This window comes from Hylobates moloch, unplaced genomic scaffold (genome assembly GCF_009828535.3).
Source record: "Hylobates moloch isolate HMO894 unplaced genomic scaffold, HMol_V3 SCAFFOLD_8, whole genome shotgun sequence".
NCBI lineage: Eukaryota > Metazoa > Chordata > Mammalia > Primates > Hylobatidae > Hylobates > Hylobates moloch.
This window is the reverse complement of record NW_026652283.1, coordinates 126,144,649-126,163,281: the sequence shown is the minus strand read 5'-3', so window position 1 is coordinate 126,163,281 and position 18,633 is coordinate 126,144,649. Positions and strand designations below refer to the sequence as shown.

General features: G+C 45.5%; 1 protein-coding gene across 1 annotated transcript in view; it reads left to right on the top strand.

Annotated features, from left to right (window-relative positions):
- The window catches only part of MYOM2 (myomesin 2), a 171,200-nt gene that overhangs the window by 103,935 nt on the left and 48,632 nt on the right, over positions 1–18,633 (top strand). Inside the window, exons 12-18 of the mRNA XM_058442662.1 lie at positions 1,823–2,022; positions 2,651–2,704; positions 8,041–8,168; positions 12,076–12,259; positions 14,403–14,577; positions 16,030–16,151; positions 18,302–18,489. Of these exons, the coding sequence (XP_058298645.1) occupies positions 1,823–2,022; positions 2,651–2,704; positions 8,041–8,168; positions 12,076–12,259; positions 14,403–14,577; positions 16,030–16,151; positions 18,302–18,489 (1,051 nt within the window). The remainder of the gene's footprint in view (positions 1–1,822; positions 2,023–2,650; positions 2,705–8,040; positions 8,169–12,075; positions 12,260–14,402; positions 14,578–16,029; positions 16,152–18,301; positions 18,490–18,633) is intronic.

Genomic DNA, 18,633 nt, shown 5'->3' with positions numbered 1-18,633 from the left:
CCCTAATGGGGACAGTGCTCGGAGCCTGGGAAGTGTACTGAGCAGAGCCAGTGGGTTTACTGGATGTGCAATTTATGCCCTAAATACAAATTCCAGTTCTTGGAGTAAATTATAGTTGAAGAAAATGAATTTAGAAATTAGAATATGAGGGTGGTTCTGGCTGGGCATGTGGCTCACACCAGTAATCCCAGCACTTTTGGAGGCCAAGGTGGGCGGATCACAAGTTCAGGAGATCAAGAGCATGCTGGCCAACATGGTGAAACCCTGTCTCTACTAAAAATACAAAAATTAGCTGGGTGTGGTGGCGTATGCTTATAATCCCAGCTACTTGGGAGGCTGAGGAGGAGAATCTCTTGAACCAGGGAGATGGAGATTGCAGTCAGCCAAGATTGTGCCACTGCACTCCAACCTGGTGACAGAGTGAGACTCCATCAAAAAAACAAAAACAAAAACAAAACAAAACAAAAAAGGATGGTTCCTGGTAGAAATGCAAAATTTTATGTGTATACTAAACAGAAAAATAAGCTGATTATCTCAGGAAAAAATGAGGGAATTGGCTTTTTTTGTTGTTGTTTATGCTGATTCAATTATCTTTTCTCTTCCAACAAAACTACTTGTTTGGCTGAGACATTTGCCATCAAAGTAATATTTTGCTATGCTAGAGACAGTTCTGCAGGGAGTGCTGTTCACGGCTTACCTTGGATTAAGCAACAACAACAAGAAAAACAAACCCTCAAACGATCTTTTCTCCAGGGACAGCTGATAAGTTTTCCCACCATGTTGACAAAAACCATTTCCTGCACTGTCTCAGTTAACAATCCACACTCCTCCCCTCATTACAAAAAGAGCAAACATGAAAAAGCAACGGAACGTTTTGGAAGTGGGGGTGCATTTGGAAGTGGGGGGTGCAGCTCCTCCTCTGCCCTTCCTTCAGGCTTACAACTTGCCAGCTGTTGCGTGAAGTTGAAGGTTTTCCCACCAGAATTTTGGTTTTGACCTTGTCGTTCTCTTTGGCTAAAACAGCCCATGACATGTGGGTCAGAGAGCTTTCATGAAAAGTGCTAGATACTTAGGGGGAGAGCTGATTCTTTCCCAGATGAAGGCACCACTCTGGGGTTGAAGTGCTCCCTCCGAACACTGATTTTCTGAACTGGCTCTTTTCTCCTGGGGATTTAACTTGAAGGTTTTTTTCTTACATTTTTCAACCTGTGAAAAATGGAGGTTAATCTTTCCTGTATTTCCAGGTTTCTGGTCAGGAATTAATATTTCATAAAACTTCTAAATTCCACATGAGAAGCATTCTAGAAAGAAATGTCTTAACGTTATTCCAGGAGACTGTAAGCCAGCTTTCCCGGGGAACCCAGGCCCTTGGTCCCACAGAGTGAGATGGGAGCTGGAGACAGAGGAGGCTGAGCCTGTTTCCCCAGCCTGGGCCTCAGACAGGCCAAGCTGCAGCTTAGGGGTGCTGTGACTATGTCACATAAGCCGGAAAAAGAACTGTTCAGGATACGTTTAAAATAACTTTTTGAAGAGATTTTTGCCTAAATGTGTTTGATGACAGAAACTGATCTTCAGCTATAAATTATTAAGATTTATGGGCATATATTACATATATAATAGATATTACATATATATTGCATTTTCTAAATAGCTGTGTCTTTTAAAGTTTATCTATACAAGTCAATATTTTAGCAGCAAAGATTTTACTGGCATGAGATATTGTCCTGTTATAATCAGTGTGTGCATGTATGTATTACCTACATATATTTAGTAGGTTGCCACATTTGCTATTCTCTGTTGTTTTTCTTTTTTTAACTTGAAGATGTGAAGTAGGAACGAATAATTGGGTGCAGTGCAATGATGCGCCAGTGAAAATCTGCAAATACCCAGTCACAGGACTTTTTGAAGGAAGGTCTTACATATTCCGAGTGAGGGCGGTGAACAGTGCGGGCATCAGCCGACCCTCCAGGGTCTCTGATGCGGTGGCTGCACTTGACCCCTTGGACCTCAGAAGGTTACAAGGTAAGCCGCTCGCACCTAAGTATCCACTGTGCCCAGGAAGCTTTGGCTGTTTTGTGTGTGATTTGTTCTCTCTTTCCCTCCCAACTCGATGTGAGCCCTGAGAACACCCTGTGTGCAGAGCGTAGCACAGGCTGTTTCACTGTCTCCGACATCTCCACCAACGTCACTGCAGGAATGGGAAGAGGCTGACATGCACACTCTAAAATGATCGTGCCTCTCCTCCAGAAAGCTCTTTGCTGGAATCCAGTTAAATTGGCTCAGAATTAGACCTTTTTTTATTCCATTGGTGGTATAATTTCAACACATAATGACACTTAGAAGGCCGTCCTCTTGTGAGTTTTAGTTTTGCATGACACAGATTCCTTAATGGGACTGGGCCCTTCGTTATGCTTCTAAGCGAGCCACTGTATTCTCCTTACCCACATGGTCCTTTGCGTCCACCACCAAGAGCTGAGAAGTGCTAACTGTTAGCAGGACACTTCCAGAATCAGCTCTCATGCCCCCAGAGGACTCCCAGGTTGTAGTCCTAATGTAGAGGAGATGCAGAGCTGGCACAGAATGAGGGAGTACAGGAGCTTTTGGGGAAAACTTCGCATGTCAAATCGAGTGTCAACCTTTCTCTCTGCAGCCGTTCATTTAGAGGGAGAGAAGGAGATTGTCATTTATCAGGATGACCTTGAAGGTAAGTAGCTCCTCATCACCCCAGCTGCTCAGCCCCTGGGGATTTGGAGGTGTAATTAGAGATGGGAGAGACGGACAGAGAACGCCCCCTACTGGGCACGGCCTCTGCGTGGAAAAAATGAAAACTGCAGGTCAGGCCTGCAAGCCCAGTGTCCACAGAAGTTAAAGAAAAAATCAAGCAAGACAGAGTGACAGGGTGAGAGAAGGGGTGAAGGAGTAGTGAGTCTTAGACTCACCTTTCATTTGGGGTTTACAAAGGCATTCTTTCGGGGACTCGTAGGGAAGAAACCCAACTGAAGCTAAGACTTGGTTCTTGGGTGACGTAAGATCCTTTCTCACAGATTGCGTTGTGAAATCGATTTCGTTTTACATTTTCTTTTTTTTGTTTGTTGTTTTTTTGTTTTGTTTTGTTTTTAAGACGGAGTCTCGCTCTGTCACCCAGGCTGGAGTGCAGTGGTGCGATCTCGGCTCACTGCAACCTCTGCCTCCCGGGTTCACGCCATTCTCCTGCCTCAGCCTCTCCGAGTAGCTGGGACTACAGGCGCCCGCCACCACGCCCGGCTAATTTTTTTTTGTATTTTTAGTAGAGACGGGGTTTCACCGTGGTCTCGATCTCCTGACCTCGTGATCCGCCCGCCTCGGCCTCCCAAAGTGCTGGGATTACAAGCGTGAGCCACCGCGCCCAGCCTCATTTTACATTTTCTAAGCCAAAATTTTATTCCTGACATTGTAACTGAAATGGATTGAGTCTTTCCTGCCAAATGATGTAGTTGGTCCTTATGTATATTTGATTTTGTGGCTATTTCTTCTCCCTGATATTCCTTTTAGAGAGCTTTAGAAAGAATGATGTGTTAAGGAGAATCCAACATTATTAACTAGGAATCAAAAGATTTTAATTGGACTTGTAATTAGAGTTCGTAGAGTGCCATGGGTGAAAACTTAAAAAGAAAGATTTCGAATCAGTTTGGAGCCACTGGCTAAGGAGCGGTGACTTTGAGCTGCTCTTTAAAATCACAGCCGTATTCTCTGTCCTAGAGCTGCAGACTCAGAAGCGTTTTCTGGATTGGTTTTCTACGTCTGAAGCAGATAGACCCCCAACTAGTATCCACACATTGCATTTTCTGCCACACGAAGATTGTTCTCTAGGATCTCAAAACAAATGTATGTCCCACTGTGTCCCATGAGGGACGTAAACTCCTAAAAGAAGACCGTTAAGAGTTCTGGTCAAGCCAAGGTAACCTTTAAGCCTTAGTCAAATCCTGTGGCTCGAGAAGGACCTAGAACTCAGGAAGGAAGCTCAATACATAAGGAATGAAAGTGAGGGATTTGGGGAGGGCAACTTCTTGCAGTCTCTTGGGCATCTGGCTTTTTGACTCAGCCTAGTATTCTGTCTCATGCATGATAAACCCTCCCCATTTTTCGGATGATTAAAACATGGATATTTGAGTGACTGAAAAATGGCTCCAAATTCTGTTGGAAGAGAAGGCACGCTTGAAGCTCACCAGCCCATGCAGGATGAGGTTGGTTCTGGCCTGCGGGGGGAACAGGCAGTCCCCCTTCTCACTGCTCACGAGCAGACAGATCAGGGAGGAGATGGGCAGCCCGGACCACGCTGAGTGGATGTGTAGGATTCCAGCCTGGCAAAAATGACCCACGGTGAGAAGGTATAACTTGCTTTATAAATGTCATGTATCTGTGATGAAATTTGCCTTCTGTAAAGGCCATTGAGAAGAGCACTGGGGAAGGGAAATCGTGTAATGGAATGAACCTTCCCCAGGGCAGAAGCCCTGCCTTTTTGGAGAGAGAGTCTATCTTTCTAGTGAGACATGATTGTGGTGGGATATATGAAACCCGCTGTTTATGACCTATCAAATGAAAAAAGAGCGCATGTCCTGAGGCTTGGTTTGCCAGCTGATAAAATGGAAGTTTGGTGTCCAGACACAGTAGCTCTCATTTCCCGCTGGAGTAAAGACACAGATGCTATTTTCCATGGTCTCGTGTTTTCCTTGCTTTCAGCAAGGCAGGTTTCTGGCTCGCTGGGCCTGTGCCCTCCTCCATTGGAGGTGGTTGTGAATGTGGCAGGATTGATTCATTCTCAGGGGACTTTTCCAAGGCTGTGTTTATGCGGTGGGTCATAGGAGGCTGAGGGTGAGACTCTTAGATGGAGAATTGCTTGATGGGATGGGGACACTGCCTGAAGCTCAGCCTCCCCGGCTTCAGTTCTCTGACGTGACGCTTTGTGTGCACTGAACAGGCAATTTCCATGGTCAGAAACAAACTGGGTATGAAATTGAAATTCTGCTGTGTTGATAGGGGGTTTGGAAAGTTCATCTGTTCACCTCAGCCATTTTAAACAAGGAATACGTCCTCTAACTTAAAAAAATCTTTAACCAAAGAGATGTATAATGTTTCGAAGCAAACCATTTCGGGGTTCAAGAATTTGCTATTAGGAAGTTCCCTTTTCTACCCGTGTCTTTTTTCTTCAGCTGATTTTTTTTTTCTTTTACTCTTGCTTTAGCTAGAAAATACTTGGTAAATGCCCCTTGTTTTAATGAAACAGAAACTCATTACGGTTGCTTGCTAAAAACGGCTCCTCTGCTATTCTTGACTTTTTGCCAAGTGTTTCTTGTTTTAATCTTGGGCAATGTCTTCCTTCACACATTTAAACAGCTATCCATGCGCTTTCCTTACCATCAACCCAACTTGCCTGGTATTTCTTGAATTGCTCCATTGAAAAATGGACACTGTATTCTTGGAAAGGCCAGAGTAGAGCCTTGCAGGGCATAATGAGAGCGTTTTTACTCTACTGTTCTACCGTGTTCTTCTCTCCTAATTATGTATGCACGCGTTGGCTGTGCCGTCCTGGGCTGGGGCATTTGCAGCCACATGCTCAGTCATTTGCTTTGTGCTCTGCAGGACCCTTCGATTCTGTCAATCTAAAATAAACTCGGTCTTTCATTTACTTAGAGAAAAATATCCTGGGGAGGTTGTAGTTTCCTTAGGTGGATGAGGGAACAAAATACAGAAGTTGGAACCAGAAGACCTAAGCCTGGACCCCAATTCAGCCACCCAGTAGCTGTGCAATCTTAGGAAACTGCTGTTTCCTAAAATATGCTGTTTCATAAAAATATGAGCTCAGTTTCTGAATTTTTAAGTGGAGGAAACCAATAATATCTTCCTCCATACATGAACAGAACCCAAAATAAGATATTGGATGTGAAGGCATTTTAAAACAATCATATATATTATATCTTAATACTGTATATAACATATAATAATACAAAAAGCATGTGTGTGTGTACATATCTCTCACTGTTTCATTTAGTATTGACTTGGCCCATTGGAACAGGGCCTGGGAGCCTTCAGGGCTGGAGCAGAGGTGAAGGCAGCATCAGTGTCCTGGGGGTAGGACTGCTGGCCACTGTCTAGCCCGTGCTTAGCGGTGTCTCCGGTGTGCTTAGCAGTGTCTCATGTGTGTTTAGAAGTGTCTCACGTGTGCTTAGCGGTGTCTTGTATGTGCTTAGCGGCATCTTGCATGTGCATAGCAGCATCTCGCATATGACTAATGGCATCTCGTGTGTGACTAGCAGCATCTCACATGTGCTTAGTGGCATCTTGCATGTGCCTAGTGGTGTCTCGCATGTGCTTAGCGGTGTCTCTCGTGTGCTTAGCAGTATCTTACATGTGCCTAGCGGTGTCTCGTGTGTGCTTAGCGCCATCTTGCATGTGCCTAGCGGCATCTCACGTGTGCTTAGTGGTGTCTCGTGTGTGCTTAACGTTCATTTGCTTTCCCTTGGCTCCCCTCAGGTCAGGGTCATCGCTCATGCCCACCCCTGTGCTTCCCTCTCCCTGGCTTGTGGGACCCTTTTGAACCCTTTTCTCCTCTCTCCATGGTTGGAGCATCGGCAAATCCGCGAGGCTCCTGTGATCACATCGCCCAAGCTGATGAAGATGTGAAGAATAACTCAGATATCTTGCCCCAGCCGGGGATCCCCTGCTGACAAAGCTGTGTTCTTCCTTCTCACCTTGTCATCAAAGGAACTGTTTCTCACTCCACTTTCTCGGGGCCTTTTGCTTCGTGCAGGGGCAAAGGCAGCAAGACAGTTCCGAAAGTGTGAACGAGATGCTGCTGTCAGCGGCACACACGTGCTCACTGCTTCTGTTCGTTGCCTTGTGCTGTCTGTCCCCTTGGTTTGCTTCCCTCGTCAGCACCTCTGAAATAAACCAGGATTCAGTTTTGGAATTTCGGCGTGTGTTACCTGAAGATGAGTTTTCTGCGTCTTCTCTCTGGAATGCTTTCTTCTGTGGGTCTCGAGGTGTGGACACGGTGCACGGGTGGAGAGCAGGCCTGTGGGGTGTCCCCTGCCCCGGTTACCCTCTGCACTTTCCGGAGACACACGTAATGCGGTGTGCAACAGGGCTCAGAAAACAAAACCCAGTCTTGCTTTGTGCTATTTCCATGTTCAGTTCCTACCTGCCACAGAGTCCTGAGGGAAGGACAGGATTTTGAGAATGGCTCAGAGATGTCCCGGGGAGGTTTCAGACCGTTTTAATCATGTGCTAATCTAATTGAAGGCTCATAATATTTTTTTATCACAATTTCAAGAACTGTGGGTCTGGAAAAACCTCCACCTCCACTCCTTATGAGAATCTCCTATAAATTCAAACAGAAATCCCCACGCCTCAAAGATGTATGTCAGAAGAGAGGCATATGGAGCTTCTCTGACTGCAAATATTCTAGCATAAGTTATTTGCAAAAGGCTTATCAACATCACTCCAGAATTCAAACATACAGACATAGAATACAGTGCCTGTGAATATGGTACTGAGCTTCTGAGGGAGGAGCAGGCAAGGTGCTTTAGTCGATGCGTAATTTAAGTGCTCTGAGGGCACACAGTGTAAAGAAAGAACCCAGAGGGGATCCTTAGAGGCGGGGCCGCCTTGTTCTGCTGTGCTTCCCTACTTCAGAAGACAGACTGTGAATACGTTCCCTGCACAGATTCCAAACACAGTCAGGGCTCCATTTCGGGTGCAATGCCTGGTTTCTTCTGGTAAATCCTTCAGCCTCTTCCACCAGAATCTCTGGAAGACTTTCGGATGGGATTCCTTTCCTATGAACAGGCTTATATCTGTATTGGAAGCAAACTAACTGGCCGATCTTTAGTGGTGCCTTCTCCTCTGGTTCTGAGGAAGCATCTTTGGGGTTTGTTTGCTTTCCCCAAATAGAAACAAAACAAGTGCAACACCGATGTGGCAGAGTCCTCCAGTGCCCCAAGGTGGGCTGCAGCGAGGCTGACGGGGGTCTTACAGCACTCACCGACTTTATTATTCCTCCAGGTGACGCCCAGGTTCCACGGCCTCCCACCAGCGTGCACGCCTCCGAGATCAGCAGAAACTATGTCGTCCTCAGCTGGGAGCCACCCACTCCCCGTGGCAAGGACCCACTCATGTACTTCATCGAGAAGGTAAACTCCAGGCCTGTGTCCTGGAAAAGCAGATCTCTGCGTGGCCCCCCACTTTCGTGATCTCTGCGTGGCGCCCCACTTTCGTGATCTCTGCGTGGCCCCACACTGTCGTGATCTCTGCGTGACCCCACACTGCCGTGTTTGCTGTGTTTTAAAGATGACCTGCTAGTTCATCAGTGGGTCCAGACCCTGCACCGTTGCTAGGGATGGTGAGGTTAGGGCTGTGGTCACACGGCAGCAGGGGCAGAAATTGGCACCAGGGGCTGGGTTGCGTCCTAGCCAGGCGTTGCCCCTCGGTGTGAGCAGGCAGTCGCTTCCCTCTCTGGGCGCCCACGTTCTCCACTGCCCTGTGGAGGACTGACCTTGAGGGTTCTGCCGTCTCCTTCCTGCTGCAACATTCCAGGCGCCTGCGTGCTGGGGATTCCAGATTCCTCGCCGGTCGTGCTTGTGCACAAGCCGTATGGCCACTGGGTGGCAATCGTGTAGAGGAAATGCACGCAAGACGGAGAAGGGTTAGAATCGCCAGATATCCAATAGAAGGCTTTGTTTTCCCCTGAATGCATAGGAAGAAATACAAAAGACATTGTATATTGCAGTTCTGCAGTCACACACACGTATATGTATGTAACCTACAGGATTTCACAAATGATAACCTCACCCAGCACACATTCTCTTTTTAGCCTGTCCTGTGACGTTAAAGGCACAGGTTGTGACCAACTAATCTGACTTGGTGACGACCCTATATTGGGTTGTAGGCCCTAGTTGGATAAGTCTCCAATGTCCTACAATGGCTGTAACTAGGGTTTTGTGATACAAAATTTGTATTATAATACGTAATACAATATATAGTATGCATGTGACAGAGAATATAACATATAGAAGCTTACACCACCTAATACAATAATTACATCTAGCACTACTCAATGCAGCATGGCGGAAACAGAAAAGGAAATGAACCATATTTCCGACTCCAGCGTGGAGGAGGACCCTCTGGGTTTCTCTGCTTATTTGCAACGTTTGCTATCTGGGGGGTAGAAACTGGAAATATTTCGGGGTAAAGCATTACATTATTAATTCTGGGTGACAAAATATAGTTATTTGCATTACGTAAATACAGGTGGTCAGTCCCTCTGTGGGGCTCTCCTAGGGTGGAAGGTATTTTCTCAGGCCCCTCATTCCCCTCATCTTCCACCAATACCAGAAACACCAAGTTTTCAAACACATTTTTATTTTTGAGACCAGGTCTCATTTTGTCACTCAGGCTAGAGTGCAGTGGCACAATCATGGCTCACTGCAGTCCCCACCTCCTGGGCTCAAGCAGTCCTTCTGCTCCAGCCCCTAACCCCCAGAGTAGCTGGGACCACAGGTGTGTGCCACCACACCCAGCTGATTTTTAAATTTTTTTTGTAGAGATGAGGTCTCGCCATGTTGCCCACGCTGGTCTCAAATTCCCGGCACAAGCAATCTTCCTGCCTCAGCGTCCCAAAGTGCTGGGATTACAGATACTTTAGTGTGTTTACAGGCCAGACGAGCCACAACACCCGTCCTGCAAACACATTTTTAGAGAGAGGACTCTACTGTGGAGCCAGTGTGTGGGCAGAACTACCTGCTGTTGGTATTGAAGACATGGCAGACACACTTTTTTTTGTAATTTTTATTATTTTATTTTTCCATTAGTTATTGGGGTACAGGGGGTGTTTGGTTACATGAGTAAGCTCTTCAGTGGTGATTCGAGAGATTTTGGTGCATCCATCTCCCAAGCAGTATACGCTGCACCATATTTGTTGTCTTTTATCCCTCCCCTCCCTCCCACTCTTTTCCCCCAAGTCCCCAGAGTCTATTGTGTCATTCTTATGCCTTTGCAGCAAACACACATTTTTAAGAAAATGTAATTTCAACTTTTATTTTGGCTTCAGGGGGACCTGTGCAAGTTCTCACAAGGTAATGTTGGGTGATACTGATTTCAAGGTACAATTGATCTCATCAGCCAGGTAGTGAGCATACTACCCCATAGGTGGATTTTCAGCCCTTGCCCTGTCTGGTAGGCCTGGGTGTCTATCGTTGCCATCTTCGTGTGCATGTGTACCCAGTGTTTAGCTCCCACTTATAAGTGAGAACATGCAGTATTTGGTTTTCTGTTCCTGTGTCAATTCACTTAGGATAACAGCATCCAGCTGCACCCATGTGGCTGCACAGGGCATGATTTCGTTCCTCTTTATGGCTGTGTAGTATGCCAGGGTGTGGACGCACCACATTTTCTCTCTGCAGTCCACCGTTGCGGGGTTGAGTCCGTGTCTTTGCTGTTGAGAAAAGTGCTGCGATTAACATACAAGTGCATGCATCTTCTGGTAGAATGATTTATTTTCCTTTGGGCATATACCCAGTAATGGGATTGCTGGATGGAATGGTAGTTCTGCTTTAAATTCTTTGAGAAGTCTCTAAACTGCTTTCCACAGTGACTGAGCTAATTGACCTTCCCCCAGCAGTGGATAAGCCTTCCCTTTGTGGACCCACATTCTGACGTAGGAGAGGAAGCTCTCCTATAGACACCCGGACTGTGGTTCTTGGGGTCGCGAGGGCCTCAGGCCCGTGATGCCCTGGGGGCTCCCACCACGAATGCCCAGGGCAGATGGAAAATAGTGACTTTTCACTTTCACCAAAATGAGAGAAAACTCCTTGAAATATGAGTCTGATTTCTAGAAGTCTGTGTTGCTATCTGAAATTTTCAGCAGGCCTACAAGGGTCAGTGTATATCCAACTTTTACTACCACAAAACTACTTTCGAAAAAGGAGTGGCCGGGCGCGGTGGCTCACGCTTGTAATCCCAGCACTTTGGGAGGCCGAGGCGGGCGGATCACGAGGTCAGGAGATCGAGACCACGGTGAAACCCCGTCTCTACTAAAAATACAAAAACATTAGCCGGGCGTGGTGGCGGGCGCCTGTAGTCCCAGCTACTCGGAGAGGCTGAGGCAGGAGAATGGCGTGAACCCGGGAGGCGGAGCTTGCAGTGAGCCGAGATTGCGCCACTGCACTCCAGCCTGGGCGACAGAGCGAGACTCCGTCTCAAAAAAAAAAAAAAAAAAAAGAAAAAGGAGTTTTATCTCTGTGAAAAAATAAAATAAAACATGTAATCAAGGTTTTTAAAGCAATTATGAAAGACAAAAAATAAACTAGCAGTATATAAAATTTGAGAAAGACAGAGAAGTTACATGGAATGCAATTAAAATGAACAATAATTCCATCCTATAAAATAGCTGTATTAACATGTGGTACATATATTTATAGTCTTTTTCTCCATAGATTTTAATGTCCTTGTTCTATCATACAATTTGCATTCTGTATTACATTTCACAAAATAACATAAATCCTCTTATTAGACTAAAGATCTTTATACAGTAATTTAAGTGGCTATGTGGTTTTTAATCTATGAACATATCATCATGTGTCTTACCGTATTGACAGCCATTTAGATTGCTGTCATTTAATCACTACTGCAAGTAGCTGCAGTATGGTAGTAATTTTAAATTGAAATGCAAAGCACTGATTTATGATGGAATTTTATGAATATACTTCTAAATTATCTTTGATTATTTGCTGGTTAATTCTATTTTGCTAAAACTACTACCTATGTATTGATTCCCTTATGTTTTCTATGGTTTAATTATTTACTTAAATGGGAAAAAATTTATTAGTAAACACGACCAACTTTGGGTAATTTGTGACTTCCTTTTCCAGATTGGCATTATGTTTCATAAAACTCAAAAAAGATGCGTGACCATCCTTTGTGTGCGCAACGCAGCGGGCGCGCCTGGTGGACCTGGGTTAACCAGAACAGAGCGCTTCTTCCCCCTCCACACACCTCTGGGGACCTCTCAGTTTTCACCGCCAGTCTCTTTTCTCTCTGTAGTCCTTGGTGGGGAGCGGCAGCTGGCAGAGAGTCAACGCCCAGACGGCTGTGAGGTCCCCGAGATATGCCGTGTTTGACCTCATGGAAGGGAAGTCATATGTGTTCCGAGTGCTGTCAGCAAACCGGCATGGCCTGAGCGAGCCGTCGGAGATAACGTCCCCCATTCAGGCCCAGGACGTGACCGGTGAGCTGTCACCCTGGGTGGCCCCAAGTCAGGACTGGCTAATAGTGGGGTGACACCAAATAGCCTTAAATTGTGTGAATGAAGACATTAATGTTATAAACGAGTTGAAGTTCAAGTTGACTTAAAACGTCACTTTAAGAAAGATTCAGAGCTCTTTGCCATGTTTTATTTGGTTCTTGACATTCTCCAAAGCTCCATCTTCTTTTCATGAAACGTCAGTGAGTTTAAAAAATTTGTTTAGGAAATGGTCACTTTCATTGTTTTATTTAAACTTTTTTTTAACTTTTATTTTAGGTTCAGGGGTCCGTGTGTAGGTTTCTTACATAGGTAAACTTGTGTCATGGGGGTTTGTTGTAAAGATTATTTTGTCACCCAGGTACCAAGCCTAGTAGCCATTAGTGACTTTGCCTGCTGCTCTCTCTCCTCCCACCCTAGACCCTCTGATAGTCCCCAGTGTGTGTTATTTCCATCTATGTGTCCATGTGTTCTCATCATTTAGCTCCCACTTATGAGTGAGAACATTTGGTATTTGGTTTTCTGTTCCTGCATTAGTTTGCTAAAGATAATGGCCTCCAGCTTCACTCATGTTCCTGCAAAGGGCATGGTCTTGTTCTTTTTTATGGCTGCATAGTATTCCATAGTGTATATTTACCAAATTTTTCCTATCCAATCTGTCATTGATAGGCATTTGGGTTGATTCCATGTCTTTGCTGTTGTGAATAGTGCTGCAGTGTACATTCATGTCCATATGTCTTTATGGTAGAATGATTTATATTCCTCTGGGTATATACCCAGTACTGGGATTGCTGGGTTGAATGATAGCTCTTTTTTTTTTTTTAGCTCTTTGAGGAATCATGACACTGCTTTCCACAATAGTTGAAGTACTTTACATTCCCACCAACAGTGTTTAAGTGTTCCCTTCTCTCTGCAATGGTCACTTTTAAAGTAATTCAAATTTTAAGTGCACTAGGGTTTTTTTTTTTTAATTAGTGCTTTTAAAAAATTTTTTTTTGTTTTGTGGAGATAGAGTTTCACCATATTGCCCAGGCCAGTCTCAAACTCCTGAACTCAAGGGATCCTCCCACCTTGGCCTCTCAAAATGTTGGGATTCCAGGCGTGAGCCAGGGTGCCCAGCCAGGCACTAGAGTTTCTTGCCCATCTGGCTTGAAGGTCCCTCTTGGAAGGTTTCAAATACAAATTACAGAAATTTTGAATTGCAATCCCTGGAGTCGTAACTCCTTTATGGATGGCAGTTAACTAGCGAGTAGGCGGAGGCACCCCGGAAATCCCCAGAAGCCTTCACGGGAGGCACGTCGGTGTCAGGAACGCAGTTCCGAGTGCCTGGGTGCCCTCCACCCTCCCTCTCTCTCTGTCGTGTTTCCTGAGAAAGCCAGATATGGAAATGAACCAGGTCACGAGGCCGGCTGCCTCCAGGGCATCCTCAAGTTTCTATCTGGCTCTGGTTTTAACTGAAGCTCTTAGAACTCATACCCAGAACCACAGGCTTGAGGAGACTAGCTGTCTCTCAGTGGGGCCCAGCCTTCTTGTGCTTTATGACACATATGAAAAATGACAGTGTCCATCATTGAGAAACACTGTGGGGCCTGGCCCAGGTGGCCGGCACGGAGGATGCAGGTGGCCCCAAGGCCTTCCCGGACCCCAGTCCGCAGTCCACTAGTGGGGCCTGGCACCAGATGAGAGGATCTGATGGTCAGATCATGATCGAATTTTGAGTGCCCCTGGGAGATTCCAACAGATCTGATAAAATTGAGTCTTACTTTCTTAAAATTGGTTAATTTCCAGTCCAAAAAATAGTTGTGTCCCAGGTAGCCTCATCCCTGGTGCCAACAGAGGATCTTTTTAATAGCTGTGGTGGGGGACAGGAGGCTTCAGGATGGATGTCATCCTGTGTCTCTAGGAGTTGTGTGGAGCTTGGGAAGAGATCAGAGAGACCAGCACCTCCCAATGGCCCTCGGGTGGTCGGCCCAGGGCTCCTCTCCTGCTCCCAGACCCCTTGGCTGAATTTCTTCCAAAGCCCCCAACCTGGCGGTCCAGTTCCCTGTGAAAAGGGCTGGAAGATCTCTGGTGTAGCTTCCAAAGCTCTGATGCCATTTCACCGACTGCTTTTGTCTCCTACGAAAAGTTGTCCCTTCTGCTCCGGGTCGGGTTCTTGCTTCCCGAAACACCAAGACGTCAGTGGTGGTGCAGTGGGACCGACCGAAGCATGAGGAGGACCTGCTGGGCTACTACGTGGACTGCTGCGTGGCCGGAACCAACGTCTGGGAGCCCTGCAACCACAAGCCCATCGGATACAACAGGTGCGGCCTCCCTCCCCAGCCCTGGAGTCGGCCCTGAAATAAAGCAGGAGGAGCAAGACCGTTGAGGCCCCTGTGGCCCCAGCACAGGGAGTACCATGGCCACAAGGCTTCTGCATAAATGAGTCTGTCTTAGCCACACACGAGGGCTGTATAATTTTAAAGTTTGACCACTTGGATGAGCTAGTTACTGCCCTTGCTGATCTCGACTGACACGATTTATTTATGGATGAAAGGAGAGTTCCAGAACCTTTTTTTTTTTCCTGACATAATTAGCACTTAGGACTTTTCTTTGAATAGCAGAGTTAAAAATAGCGACTACGATGTGAAAGTCGTTTAATTTTTTTGTATTTATTTTTTTGAACTTGGAAGTTGCTTTGTTCACGTGCCTGGTAGTTCTATTCTCCAGCGCCTGACGGAGACCTCACCGGGCGCTGACTCTTCGCTTGTGATGGGGGCAGCCTGGGCGGATGCTGGTTGCTTTGCAGGGGAAAGCCAGTGACCCTGCCTTTGGAGAAACTTGCTCCTGCCGCCTGCGGAGTGTGCGGCGGTGTCTGAGGTTATTAGGCTTCTCTGCGATACGCGTCTTAGGGAAATGTCGGCAGCTGTCAGAACCACCCTTGTGGATAGATGATCATTTATGGCTCAGCCATTTCTCCTTTTAAAATCTGAAAAAAATACACTGTAAAAAGTGGTGGCTAACAAGAAGAGATGTCATGGAAAAGAATAACAATTAGATGTTCTTCACAGCCCACACCAAATGCAGAAAGATTGATCAGAATAAGAAACTTAAAACATGATTCCAGCACAGGTGAATGGTTAGTGAATGTTTATTGACTATATATGATAAATAATAATTGCTTACACGGACTGAATATCTACCATACACAAGGCACCTGTGCTAAGTTCTCCACCTAGAGTTTTCCATGCAATGCCTGCAACAATGCTGTGGGGTAGGAATTATAATCCCCATCTTACAAATAGAAAAACAAAGTCTTACGGGGATTAAGGAGCTTGATTAAGGCCATAAAATCTGTGAGGTGTCAAAGCCAGTATTTGAGCCTAGTCCATCTGACTTCCAAGTCTTGGCCTTTAACCACTGCAGTGTAATTACTGCTCATTAAATTTTACATACACGGGTTCTTTCAGATAACGAATGGCATACTGTTGGATAATAGACCTCTGATCCAGACGAGGCCCAGCAAGGACAAAAGCAAAGGTGAACTCACAGAACAAGTGGCTTTGACACCACGTGTAGTCAGCTCCTGCTATAATTGGGTGCTCTGACCTTACTTTCCGACTCTAAATGTTGAGCTAATTAACTAGAATTGAAAATGAAGGATGTAGGTTATCCATGAAAATTTTTTATGGTACGTTCAGGATGATTTTTGCTTCTGCTGCAGGAGAGAAAAAGTGGAGCCTGGCAGTTCTGACCCTGATCCCTGTGTTTCTCAGGTTCGTGGTGCACGGCTTAACCACAGGAGAGCAGTACATCTTCCGAGTCAAGGCAGTCAATGCCGTGGGGATGAGTGAAAATTCCCAGGAATCGGACATCATAAAAGTGCAGGCTGCACTCAGTAAGTCACTCACAGGCTGCTCTGCACCAGTTGCACCCGTACACTGTCATTTCTGCATGAATAAACATTTATGAGGCCATTTGGAATGTTATTGAAGGGGAAAAGGGGACTAAATGGTTAAACAGAGAATATGAGGTTCTTTGAAGCCTCTCGGTTGGCTCCTTGTCTTGGAAATGACAGTGTGAGAGGGAGAAATGATAATACACTAATAAAATGCAAATTAAAAATAGAAAACATTATTAGAGGTTACATGTGTTGCCAAATACCTCTACTCATGTTAAAATATATGCTGTAGGCTGGGCGCGATGGCTCATGCCTGAAATCCCAGCACTTTGGGAGGCCGAGGTGGCTGGATCATGAGGTCAAGAGATTGAGACCATCCTGGCCAACATGGTGAAACCCTGTGTCTACTAAAAATATAAAAATTAGCCGGGCATGGTGGCGGGCGCCTGTAGTCCCAGCTACTCGGGAGGCTCCTGGAGGAGTTGTGGGCCAAGTCTTTACTCCGCAGGAAAAACCTGTCTCAAAAAAAAAAAAAAATATATATATATATATATATATGTTGTAGCGGATACATTTCTCTTTTCAAAATATGTGCTAAAATACAGTGACATCAATGGGCTTTTTAGCTGTTCTCAGTTCAAGGAACTTTTGTCACTTCAGAGAATGTCACGTTTATGCAACTTTGTTACTTTGCTGGTAAATAGTGGTGTTTAACAGTTTTTATTATTTTGATCAAACGAGACAATTGGGATCCTAAATCTCAGGGACCATCCCTAGAATAGTTGCTGTATAAAGCTGTGCCGCGGCCTCGTGGCTTTCTGTTTTCTCATGAAATGCAGCACACCAAGTAAGTGCACATACTCGGAAACATTTTGAAACACAAATGCCACATATGACACACTTGGATTCAGAGTATTATCTTCCCACTTCAGAGGGAACTGTGTTGCTTGTTGATGATTTTTCATCTTCGACTAAATTTGCAACATTTTCAGAAATTAAAATTTATCTTCTAATGATATTGCTGTTGGATTTCCAAGGAATGTCAAATCTGATAACACCTAGCTAGGTACAATAGCGCCGACTCTTTTGTTTTAAGATTAATCTCCTCTCAATTTTTTCCAGGAGGGACTTTCAAACATTCCCATTTTCTTTTTAAAGTCATTCCTACTAAAGGGAAACCAGTTACTTTTTTTTTTTTTTTTTTTTTTGACGTAGAGTCTCGCTCTGTGGCTCATGCTGGAGTGCAGTGGTGCAGTCACAGCCCCCTGCAGCCTTGAGCTTTTGGGCTCAATTGATGCTCATGCCTCAGCCTCCTGATTAGCTAGGACCACAGGCACCACCACCACGCCCAGCTAATTTTTTGATTTTTTTGTAGAGATGGGGTTTTACCATGTTGCCCAGGCTGATCTCAAACTCAGGAGCTCAAGCAATTCTCCTGCCTCAGTCTCCCAAAGTGCTGGGACTACAGGCATGAGCCACCGCACCCGGCCTGTTTTTATTCTACGATAAGAATCACTTAATTCTAGTCACCTGTGTCTCAGGTAACAGAGGATGGCCACATCGAGGTGACTCAGAGCTGGGGCAAAGCAACTCAGGCCTGTCTGTTGTCGACCTGTTAGCAGAAGGAGGTCCATTTCAAATGCCCTGCTCAAACAGGGAAACACGAATTCACACTCATTTGAAGGAAACTGAAGTTCCTGTAACTGTGCAGGAAATTAAAACAAACTGGAATCGTATCTGTCATCTCTGGCCACAGATGCAGAGTAGTTATTCCTTTTGGTTGTAAAGGTGAAAGCTCCTTCTCCAAGCTTCTTGTTCAGGGGACAGAGAAGACAGGACATCTTCTGCTGTGTCAAATGTTCATACCAGATTTAAACCGTTCATCCTATGGAAACCTTAGTAGATACACTTAGAAATGGCAATACACATATATGAGATAATTTTTAATTTATTTTTGTGCTTATCCTCTTTAAAAATGTGTAAAGACCAAGGTGGTTAAATGTGGGTTGAGGGGATCCGAGGGCGCAGTGTTCAAGGCCCGTCTCCACTTTGCTTCCTCCTCCCTGTGCCACGCTGGAGCTGGCTGCCCCGGGGACAAAGACCCCAGCTGAGGCCCTCGGTAACTCCCTGGCTGTGCTTCCTTGCAGCCGTCCCGTCCCATCCTTATGGGATTACGCTCCTCAACTGTGACGGCCACTCCATGACCCTGGGCTGGAAGGTCCCGAAATTCAGCGGTGGCTCACCCATCCTCGGTTACTACTTGGACAAGCGTGAAGTTCACCATAAAAACTGGCACGAGGTCAATTCCTCACCCAGCACACCGACAATCCTAACGGTCAGTTGGTTTTTATTTCTTCGTCTATTTTTGTCTGGGTGGTTCTTTACATTTTGGGCACTGTTTCCGCGTTTGATGACATTAGATAATTTGATACAGACACAAAAATGGATTAAAAAATAGCATCATGAGATCATGAAGTTT